The 12,036-nt window shown below is 40.2% G+C and overlaps 1 protein-coding gene across 6 annotated transcripts in view; it reads right to left on the bottom strand.

Annotated features, from left to right (window-relative positions):
* Nucleotides 1–12,036, bottom strand: part of zc3h18 (zinc finger CCCH-type containing 18) — a 46,264-nt gene that overhangs the window by 8,125 nt on the left and 26,103 nt on the right. For all 6 annotated transcript variants that reach the window (XM_017305423.1, XM_017305424.1, XM_017305420.1 and 3 more), the window contains exons 11-16: nt 9,367–9,492; nt 9,194–9,286; nt 7,467–7,739; nt 1,625–1,735; nt 665–673; nt 386–591 (exon numbers count right to left, since the gene is read on the bottom strand). In XM_017305423.1, the coding sequence (XP_017160912.1) occupies nt 386–591; nt 665–673; nt 1,625–1,735; nt 7,467–7,739; nt 9,194–9,286; nt 9,367–9,492 (818 nt within the window). The remainder of the gene's footprint in view (nt 1–385; nt 592–664; nt 674–1,624; nt 1,736–7,466; nt 7,740–9,193; nt 9,287–9,366; nt 9,493–12,036) is intronic.

The following is a 12,036-nucleotide window of genomic DNA, read 5'->3' on the forward strand; positions in this document are numbered from 1 at the left end:
TAATGCTACAACACTACTATGGTATTTAGATGAAGCTATATAGCTTCATGCTAAAGCTTTACTACGGTATTTAGATAAAGCTAATGCTACAGTGCGATACCAACAAAGTGTGCCCACTACTGCTCTTTAATAAATACATATACAGCTGAGATATTACTTTTGATGCTTTACAGATATATTACCAAAGTCTAACTGTTTGCCTTTGACACGATAAAAGCACAAACTTTTCTTGCCTAATATTTAACCGAACAGAATTAAGCGAGTAAAAAATGATTGAGGTTGTTGTAATCCATCATCAACTGATTCATTACGACGGACCTGCTTCTGAATAAAGAGATTTCAGTGAAAGTGTAAAACTGCTGCTGCTGCTGCGCGTGACACCAACCCCTGATCTTGTCCCGGGCCGGTGGGGACCGGTCCCGCGGGGGCCCTCTCTCTCTGCGTGGGTGATTTGGCGTGGGCGAGTGAGAACTGGCAGAGGAAACCGGACTGGCCAGGTCGGCGTACATGTCGTCCGAGTCGGCGCTGCGCACCGAGCTGCTGCTGGACGAGGCCGACGACACCGAGGACACGCTGCTCACGCTCAGCGACCTGAAAGGGGAGACAAGCTGTGATGCGCGTCCATGGCGACCACACCTGCCGATACCAAGCTGATCCGACTCACCTGGATTTCCTGGAGAAATTCCAGCAACGGCACATGAAAGAGAAAAAAAAAACACACGAGGAGAGTGACATAATGATCACCGCATGTTTAACTTTCACTATTTAGAGGAAAAACTCTAGAGTTCAGTAGTAACACACAAAAAAAAAAAATCACATTTTTACTACGCCGTACTTCTTACTTTTACTTTGGTAATTTTGTTATCAGGTATCTCTGCTCATACTTGAGTAAAATTTATGGATTTTCTACCCACTAAATGAAAAACAAACATGTTTTAGCCACAAATTCACCAGACAGACACACACACACACACACACACACACACACACACACACACACACACACACACACACACACACACACACACACACACACACACACACNACACACACACACAGCTGCAGGTTTTATTAAAGTTTTATGGGAAGAAATTGATTTGAATTTCTTTTCCTTTTGTCTGATTTTGTTATTTTTTTATTATGAATTGCTGTTTTCATTCTTAAAATACCAAAATTTCCACTTAACTCTATTTTGGTCTGTCTGATTATGTAATTTTTTAAATTTTAACTGATTGCTAATTTGATCAGTTACTCAGTATTTGAGTTAACTTTTAACCAAATACTTCCTTTTACTTTTACTTGGGTAAAAATATGTTGAAGTAGTGCTTCTCTTACTCCAGTATAATTTTTGGGTTCTCTGCCCAACTCAAGCAAGATTATTCTGCCTAGATAAACATTTAAGTTTAGTCATTAGCGGATAATTTGCATATTATATGTAAAGGTTTTTGCAAGTCAAACTCCTGGTTCCTGCTGGAACAGCTCAGATTTCGTAATTCCTGCTTGTTCATTGTGCTTCATTGTGTTCTGGTGAATAAATGAGGTCATCGTGCTGAATGCGGTGTGACGTCATCAATGTATCACCATTGAACAGTCATCCGTAATGATACGGTTCTGGGCGGCGTACCTGGACTTCCTGGACCCGGAGCGAGAGGCCGAGCCTGAGACGGAGTTGGACGACGATCTGGAGCTGGTAGCCGTGTAACTGCTGCCGCTGACGCTCCCGCTAACATTCCTCCTGGGAAAAACAAAAGACGCTGCTTCTCAGACGCTGGACTGTCAAAAAATATTCATCTTGTTATCTTTACGCCAACACAAAGTTGTGCATCATTGTGAATACGAAGGAAAGATGTCTTAAACTTTCCCCCCCCCCCAGCCCCATTTACAAATAAAAATCTGAAAAGTGCGGCAGGCAAATGTTTACAGCCCATTTCAGTTTTATGCCCCTAAAGGAAATCAGCTGTTGATTAGTAATCAAAGTTTACAAAACAACGAAGTGAATTATTGCTTTAAAATGCATCTAAAAAAAATTCTTTAGGGGAAGCTAAGTGCGCTAAAAGTTAGCCAAACCGCCAATTAGCTCCACTATTAGCGCATTAGCAGAAGGATATCAACCATGGCTCTTAATTTTCCAAGTATCAAAAAAAAAAAAATCTATAATTTTGAGAAAATTACCAAAGTCCAACTCTTTGCTATTATGGTATTTAGAGGAAGCTAATGCTAAAGTGCTATAATTTCACAGTGTTTAACAGATGCTAATGCTAACTACACTATCACAGTATTTTGCCTGCTGAAGCTAAAGAACTGCAGTAATTAGCAGATGCTAACACTGCTCTTTAATACTTATCAAGCTAAAATATTAGATACTTTTGAGGCTTCAGAGAATAACAACCAGTTTAACTGTTTGCCTTTGAAACAATAAAACACCAAATTGTTTGGCTTTAAAATTAACCAAGAAAACTAAGCGCGTAAAGATTTTGGTTGTTTTCTTCCATACATTTCAGTGAGGTGTTCCTCAGGGATCTGAGTTCTCGCACACCTTTTTTCAGTTTTGCTCACACCAACAACAACTTCAATCACATCTTGTGTTGATGATGTACTGAAGTACTTTCCTGCTTCTCTTCCATACTAACTGTAACCACAAATGTACTCAAGTTCTGCAGATAATAATCAATAGAAATATTTGATGTTTTAACACATCAGAATCACATTATCAGCAGCAGCAGGACTTGGAGCAGGAGATTGTGGAAACAACTGAGTCTATCTCAGTTGTAGAAATCTGGATTTCTCTCTAGAACTGGAAGACATTTTAAAAATCCAAAATAAAAAAAATCAAACAGAAACAACAAATAAAATGAAGTTTTTACCAACAAAATGTTTACAATTTTTGGTAGAAAGATAGAAAAGAGAAAACCAAAAAATGATTGAGCTCGTCTTAATTTACCATATGATTGATTGATTGATTGATTGATTGGCTGTTTCAGTCAATCATTAACTGACAGGTTTATGAAGAGGCCCGTCATGCAGCCTGTAGTTCAGAGGTTCCCTGGAGAAGCTTCATTGTGATGAAGCAAACCCACTCGCCCCCACACGACCTGATTTTCCTGCGTTCTGCTCCCGGTTTTCCCACCGATCTGCTGCATCCCAAACAAGCCGATTTGAATATTCAAGCTCCTGCTCCCACTTACTCCCACACATGAGGAATCACTTCATCACAGACAACAAGCTGTGCTTCACTGCTGCTTTAGTTTTACTGCACCTGTTCAGAGGCGTGTTTGCACCTTTATGACACCATAAGGCCATTTTGCTCCACTCATCACTAAACGGTGGTGGCAAGAGGCTCCAGGGATGTTTCCTCTGGAGCGGAGCAGATATCTTTTGTTTTATAGGATAATTACTGATAAAATAATGGTTTAAGAAACAGGTGAACAATCTGCTTTTGTTCATTGGAGGGAAGTATTTGAGAGAAATAACGACCAACAGATGCAGCGACTAGTTTTCCAGGATAGTTTCCACCTGGACCACCTACACACACTCGCCCACAAACAAACAAACAAACAAACAAACATGAAAGCGAACACACACACACCGCGTCTGTTCTCCTTTCCCCCTTTGCTTCTCTCTTCCGCTCTGCACCACGAAACTCCGATCACACAATCACTGAAGTTACTGCACCCACGCCGTCTCGCCCACATGCCCACTCTCAGGTCTTTCCCCAAAAAGTACAAACATGCAGTTGCCACTGTGTGCTGGAGCGCTGCTATGCAAAACAAGGCAGTGTCAGTTCTGCAGATGCTGAGACAGATACTTCTTCTCACACGCACACGTGAAGCCAAACAAAAACGCAGCGCGCACCCCGACCGTGGAAACTGCATTCCTGCCCGTCTTCTCATAATACGGTCCGTGCCAAAAACAAAAGGTTGAATAAATACTTTCATCGCACTTCCACAAAACAAGAAGGGACTCACCCAACTACCTCTCACCTCACTGACTGCATGTCTTTGGCAGGTAAGACTGAAATTTCTGCCCCATTCATAACAGCTGGAACTTGGTCAAATATGCTCAGTCAGTGCAATTAGGATTAAACATGCAACAATGTTAAGTAATAAAACTGAAACTGATAAATAGGTCAAATATGTAAAAAAAATAAACGGCAACAAATGATTCAGAAAGTGCAGTTAGGATTTCAAAACATAACAAAATAAAAAGTAAAGTGTGATGTCGCTCAGAGCACAGAGTTAGACTTATGGATGGGGAACGTTACAACCAATAACCAATCTGCATTTTTTCCCCATATCAGAACCATTACAGATCTAATATCAATAATGGATCAGGGCATCTCTACCAGCGGTGCACTGATTGCAGTTTTCTAGCCGATCGCAGATTACCGATCTTTAAAAATGGTTGAAAAATTGACAGATATTGTTTGAAATGTCGCTAAAAAATAGCAAGAAAGTTGCAGAGTTGGCAGCAGCAAACGTGCAGCCATGACCTGGTGGGCTGGTCTGCCAGCCAAAGCTCTCTAAAGCCGGGGTGTCAAACTCCAGTCCTGAAGGGCCGCTGTCCTGCAGTTTTTAGATGTGCCACAGGTACAAAACACCTGAATCAAATGGCTTAATTACCTCCTTCTTGTGTAGGTAAGTTCTCCAGAGCCTTGCTAATGACCTAATTGTTCTATTCAGGTGTGGTGCAGCAGAGGCACATCTAAAAGTTGCAGGACAACGGCCCTCGAGGACTGGAGCTTGACACCCCTGCCCTAACGTGTTCCAAAGAGTTAGTCCAGTTTTCTAACAACATTCAGTTTAGTATTGTTTTAGATAGCTTATATCAGGGCTGGTGTCCTGCAACTTTTAGATGTGCCTCTGCTGCACCACACCTGAATAGAACAATTAGGTCATTAGCAAGGCTCTGGAGAACATATCTACACAAAGAGGAGGTAATTAAGCAATTTGATTCAGGTGTTTTGTACCTGTGGCACATCTAAAAACTGCAGGACAGCGACCCTTCAGGACTGGAGTTTGACACCCCTGCTCTAAAGGGAGAGCAGAAGAGGACGCCGTCCTCCATCTTATCTACATTTACTGATGTAGATAAGATGAGATCGGCTTCACATGTAAGTGCAGTCTGATCCGAAAATCTGCTGCGATAAATCAGTGCACCCCTGGTTTCTACTCAGCAATAAGAACTTTTTTGGGTAGTTGCAATTGAGGAACTAATAAAGTTGTAATCTGGGATAATTAACATGTTTGAATCAAACGGAAATGGGGGGGAAAAATTGATTTAAAAACTTTAACGGATTGGGAAATTTGAAAGGAAGCAGAGCATCTTGCATATATAAAAGGGAAAAAGGAAACAAAGAGGCTAGAGGAGACATGTGGGCAACATGTCTCTGGGTGAAAGAATAATGCAAAAATAATGTTGCCACACTGACGAAATCTACAGTTTGATTTAAATTACGTAGCAGGAACGAGTGTTTAATCTGTGCAGAAGCTGCGGGGGTCAACATGCAAATACGTTTTTGAAACTAAATCCATGTAAAAACTCCAACTGGCTTGAACACGTAAAAAAAAAAAATCCCTGTTTTCTTTTCTGCTGGGACTTTTTGGATTGCTACATGTTAGAATAAATGCAGATCTCGACTTTGTTGACATTCCATGTGGGAAAACTGGAGCCAGTGTTGCAGGCCTTTGTAAAATGTTTGCACATAAAGGTGGAGTTAATGACTGACTACGCTAACAAAGGGGAGGCGTCACGTTACAGTCAAGAGAAACACAATCTGGTATTTTCTCCTGTGCTTTAGCCGCTTCACACACCTTAACCCCGTGCAGTCGCTGCCCGCCACGGGGAGTAAAGGCATGTGACGCATTAATAAGGCTTCGTAATAACACGGACGCATACCGAGTTTTCATTTCGACTCTGTTGGACAGTACGGACATCAAACTTTATAAAAGTGGTGTTTTTATATTGGTTTTGTGGTTATTTACTTCAAAATAAAGCCAGAAATATGATCGATCATTTCCGCCTTATTTTGTGGGGTCTAAATGTACCACATTTCGTAACAACCAATGAAAATATGTTGGCGGTCTGTTGCTAGGTAGAACGGAGACACGCGGAGAGAGACGAGGGGCGGGATTTGGATACGGCAAGAGACTAGGGCGCAGTGATGCTGTGGATTTTACTCAGAGTGTTTCGATGGGTTTTTTAGACTCTAAGTGTGTTAGTTAGAGTTCGTGGTGTGTGCAGGGGTAGTAGCAGTTTTGCTAGCGATCGCTACATGGCTTCATAGCGAGCGCTGACGCACTGAGAAGAGAGACTGCGATGGCCATTTAGACCTCGTCTTGAAAGGGTTAAGGGAACGGTGATTAATGTAAAAGCATCCCAGGTGCACAAAGGAGCGTAATCAAAGATCCTTCCTACCAGCAGTGGTTAGGACTTTACAACAACTACCAACAAACTCGTTTACTTATTCATTCATTTAGATTACTCATCAGTGACCTGAACCTTCAGAGCCACATAAAGACAGTTACAAAGTCAAGTCTTCTATCACCTGAAGAACATTTCTACGATTAGTCCATGTGTTTATTTTCAGTTGCAGCGATTACTGCAGCAGTGCCAAACCTCCAGCTGCAGCTGATCCAGAACGCTGCTGCTGGTGTTCTGACTAAAACCAGGAGGATAAAGCACATCATGCCGATTCCAAAGCCCCTGCGCTGGCTTCCTGTAGCTCAGAGAACAGACTTCAAAATACTGTTAGTTTATAAATCACTGAACGGTTTAGCACCACGATACACTAAAGATCTGCTGCTGTTGTCATAGCAACCTTTCCGACCTCTCAGGTCTTCTGGTTCTGCTCTGCATCCCCAGAACCAGAACCAAACATGGAGAAGCAGCATTCAGCTTCTATGCACCACAAATCTGGAACAAACTGACAGAAAACTGCAAAACAGCCGAAACACTGAGATCCTTTAAATCTGGACTAAAACCCCAGCTGTTAATAGAGTTACTTTTGAAGCATTATAAATGAAACATTAAAAAAAAAACATTTTGCTGTTTTTCTCAGTTGTTGACTGTTTGGTGTATTTTTTGTGTTTTTATGATGTAAAGCACTTTGAGCTGAAATTTCCTTCACAAATAAACTTGACTGATTGGGATCAATAAAGTGTTTTTGAGTTTGAAATCTTCCTGCTACGTTCCTTCTGTTTTTCATGCCTGTCTTTAAATAAATTCCCTGCACGTAATCTGCTGCTGCTTTTCTGTTTACCTGTAACTTGATGCTGGCACACCTGAATTTCCCCACAGTGGGAAGAAAATTTCTATCCTACTCCAAATACCCAGCACTCATAAACATTATGCACACACTCATCAAAGTGAGGGTCAACGTTTAACTACCAGTGATCTGGAAAATAATTTTCCATATTTTTTTCTGTTGTGCTGTCAGCCACGTAGTCAAAGTAAAGCAGAAGCCGTACCTGCGGGGAGGATGCTGCTGCTGCTGCCGCTCCCTCTGCCTGCCCTCCCTCGGGTTCGGGGGTCTCCCGGGTTCCCGTGGAGGAGGCGGCCCGTCTCCTGGCCCTTCCGATGCGCCGCTCGCCTCCCTGGGGTTGGCAGGAGGCTTGCCTCCCTCTGTTGGCGGTTTGGGGGGCCTGCTGGGCGGCCCGCCGGGCTGAGGGGGGGTCGGAGCCTTCTTCTGGGGAGGCTTTTCTCTCCGCGGAGGCGGGGCAGCACCCGGCTTTGGTGGCATGCTTGGGGAGGGAAACCGAAACACATCCAAGCATTTATGAAGAGAAAATGTGTAAAAATATATACAACTATAAAATTAGTATGAACAGATTTCATAAAAGGCTCCATTTTCTTAACTCGGGTTTCTCTAAGACACATTTAAAAAACTTTTTAAGACCTTTTCCAGACCACGATGAACCGAATTTAAGACCTACACTTCCACAGAAATATAGACTTCCTATCAAAAGTAATAAAATTTAAGACCTGTGATTAACATATTTAATACCAACTAACTTTTTAAAAAAGTTATTTGACATTTAAGATTTTTCAAGGCCTTAATTTTAGACAGACTTTAAGGATGTGCAGACATCCTGTAATTAATCTGATTTAATGTTTACTTTTCATTTGAGTTTCACCAACTGAAGTTTAAGACTTTTGAAGAACTTTAAAAGACCATGAGTGAAATTTAAAACCTGTATCATCACACAAATGTACAAACTTCCTCGAACCGCTCCAGCGAGAGCTGCAGATCACGTTCCGGTGAAGCCAACAGGACCACATCATCTGCAAAAAGCAAAGATGCGATCCTAAGGCCACCAAGACGGATCCCCTCAACACCTCGGCTGCGCCTAGAAATTCTGTCCATGAAGGTAATGAACAGAATCGGTGACAAAGGGCAGCCTTGGCAAAATCCAACTCTCACCGGAAACAAGCCTGACTTACTGCCGGTAATGCAGAAATACATATAAATATATTACAACTTTTTAGTAATGACTAAGATATTTTAGGGCCTTCCTTAATTTTAGATACATTTAAGGTTTTAAGGATGTGCAGACACCCTGTAATTGCCAACATTTAATCTGATTTAAGAATTTACTTTTCAGAGTTTCTTCAGGTTTCAACGCAAATTTAAAAACTTTTCAAAACCAATTTTAATGGAATTTCAGACCTATATCTCCACAGAATGTACAAACTTCAGCTAGCCAACTGGTAATAAATTTTCACTTACCTATGATAGATGCAAAAAAAGCTAGTTAGCTGGCTAGCAAGGATATGTTAGCAATGAATTACCTGGAGCCTTAACTATAAATGAAGATGTCCGAGTACAACTCAAACTTCTGCCTGACAGATAAGTCCCGCAAGAAAAAGAAATGTAGAATATACAAAAGATAGAACATTTAAGGCCTGTGAGTAATGTATTTAAGGTCAATTTACATGGTGTGAAATTAATTTAAAACATTTTAAGGCCTTAATATCAGATGCACAAAATTAAGACTTTTTAAGGAAGCAGACACCCTGCTTTTAGTCTTTTCCTATCCGTTTGTGTATCGTAACTCAACAAGCAGTACTGAGTTATGGTGTCAGGTTCAATCATTTTGGCTGCAATTTCCACTAATTATCCCCATTATTGGGATCCATTTGAGTGAGATCGGATGTTTTAGCTCTGTTAAAGCCATTTCAGGTCCTGAAGCTTTACCCCTTAGCAGCCACAGGCGGAGGCTCCGGTTTGTTCTTGGCCATCCTCGGTGGAGCTGGGCTCGGTGAGGGGGACGAGGAAAAGGATCGGGATCTAAAAGGCAGTACGAGAGTCACGACATTTTTCTAAATCCAAAACATCTGTGCAGGTTGAACGGGAGCGGGACTGCGCACCTGGAGCGGCTGCCGCTGAAGGAGCTGTGCTGGGAGGAGTGGCTGGAGTAGGAGCTGTAGGAAGAGGAGCGGCTGCGGGAGCGGGACGAGCCGGAGCCCGTGTAGGACGAAGAGCGAGACGAAGATCTAAGATGAAATAAAATAGAAAACAAAGACTTGTGAGCAGTCTGGTCCTTCCTGCAACTCATGAACAGCAATCTGTGTGAGGCAGAAGTAAAAACTCATTCTAATTCTCCAAAGCTGGACAGTTTATTTTCACTTTGACAGTTTAAACCTTTTACGGATTAGCAAAGCTAATTAGCTTCATACCTCTGAGTGAAAGTACAGGACAGATGGTGAATTAATACTACACATATGGGATGATACCTCTCACACCAAGGCTGCTATTAGAAGCATTTTGATACCAGTCTAGTAGTCACACAGTGTGAACTACATGTTGTGGTTCATTGAAGTGGAAGTGTGCAAAACGACAACTGCATTAAATCTGGCTGATAAACTCAGTGAATAATCTTAATCCTGAGTTAGTTTGTGCAATAAAAATAGATTTAGACTCACTAATGTCTTCTAAATCTTCAAAATTAAATAAAGTGTAAATGAAATTCTGCTTATACTTTAGGAATGAGGCGTTTTAGGTACACTAGGCAACAAAGGAAAGTAAATGAATGCTAGTATTCAGAAGCAACATATAAAAGGTTTAATTGTAGAAATAGGAAATTATTATTAATATAAATATTATTTTAGGTTACAAGAAATAATTTATAAATATTGTTCGATAAATAATCGTTTTCATACGTTCATACCCCAATATAATATTTGTTTGTCTTAGTTCAGCGCTGCTGGTAAATGGTGGATGCTTGGTGTGATTTGATCGCCATCACACCGTTTCAGGTCAAATTTATAGACTTTTTTTTCAAAGCACTTTATAAAACGCTTCTCATTGATTCCCCAAGACCGGCTTTCAGCCAATCTCTGAATTTCTGGTCATTGAGTCAAGGTGAGACTGAATGACTCTGGTCTCAACAGCAGATCTTACACCGGAACCAATCGACTATCAATGTTTACACAGATTTTATAGTTAAATGAACTTAAAACAAAAAGTCATCATCAATAAAAAAAAAGTCAAAATATATTGAAGGGATGATGAATATTTTACTACCAAGTCAAATTATGTTTACCTTTTACTACCAACAGTAATGGGAGCTCATTTAATTAACTACCCGGTGGAAACACTGAATTTGGAATAAGGAATAAGGCTGTGGAAAAAGTGAAGTGCTGTGAATTATTTCCTACGGCATATTTTCCAAAAGCCATGTGTACATACAGAGTTTTAACAAAAGAGGAAGGTTGAATTAGTGCAAGAATGCATGAAATTGATCTGGTGCGTGTTTATCACATAGACAGCCTGAGGGAACAAACGGTGTCTGTTTTTCAAACATCGCTCTGCAGCACTGACCTGTAAGTAAAAGTCTGAGCAGTCTGTGTCCAGCATGTGTGGGGTCTGTGGTAGAAACCCACACGGAAGTACAAAACGTGCAAAATGTGAAATTTGCATAATACGTTCCCTTTAAAATCTAAGTGAGATTTAGTCTAAACTCAGTTATTAATTTTACACTAGTGCTGCAGCTAATAATTTAGTAATCGATTATTCTGATGAATAATCATAAAACTGGCACATTGTGCAGATTTTCATCACTTAAGCCTATTTTGTACAGAATTAATAAATGCAAATACGCATTCAAATTCCTTTTTTTAAAACAGAAAATAAAGATTTCTTTTGTCTAAGACGCATCAACAGAGCATTCCTTTAGCGTCTGCTTGGACATTAGTGGCAAAGGATGCATCTGCAGCTAATAAAAATTATTCCAACATGAAAAGCTCAACATCAGTAGAATAGGGCTGATCTGGTGATTCATTTCTGGATTAGCTGGTTAATTTACTAAAAAAGGAGAATTTCAACCAGTTGAAGGTATATCGATGCCTCTAGGAGTTTCGGGTCAAACATATTTGCAGATAAAGTTGTTTGTTTTTTTTATCTTAAATGCAAAATGTATGTATATTTTGCACAGTTTTGGCTTAATTACGTCTCTGTCTGTATTGTTCTTTAAGCAAGTGTTCTTTCTTGACTTGACGTACTCCAGTTAACGATTATTCAATTACTGAATTAGTGGATTATTATTATTTGAATAATTGATTAATTACAATTAATCTGTCCAGTGTGGTGCAGCTCGTTTTTAGACGAATGCATCATCTGCATATATTTGAGCTAAATGTAATTGGCAACATTCTGGTAAATTCTTACTAAAAACATCACAAGCTAATAAGAGTCAGACAAACTGAAGATTTCCATGCTTTAAAAATAAATATATGAATTTATATATTTAATGATTAATCCGGTCAGGTAATGAACCTCAATCTCACTAAATCCAGAGTCTTTTGTTTTCTATTATTAACAACAATTCATGTTTCTAAGCAAGATCAACAACCCAAGAGGAGTTTTTGACATGCTGCATGTTGAATAAAGGCCAAAAATAATAGCAAAGTCATACAAGTTGTGCTTATGTGCATTTAAACAAACAAAGTCTAAACATGCTTTCACTTTCTGGTAAAATAACTGATATTGGAAGTTTCCATACAGCTTTAAATCATTAAACTGTTGCTATGCAACAAAAA

The sequence above is a fragment of the Poecilia reticulata genome, linkage group LG6 (assembly GCF_000633615.1).
Source record: "Poecilia reticulata strain Guanapo linkage group LG6, Guppy_female_1.0+MT, whole genome shotgun sequence".
Lineage (NCBI taxonomy): Eukaryota > Metazoa > Chordata > Actinopteri > Cyprinodontiformes > Poeciliidae > Poecilia > Poecilia reticulata.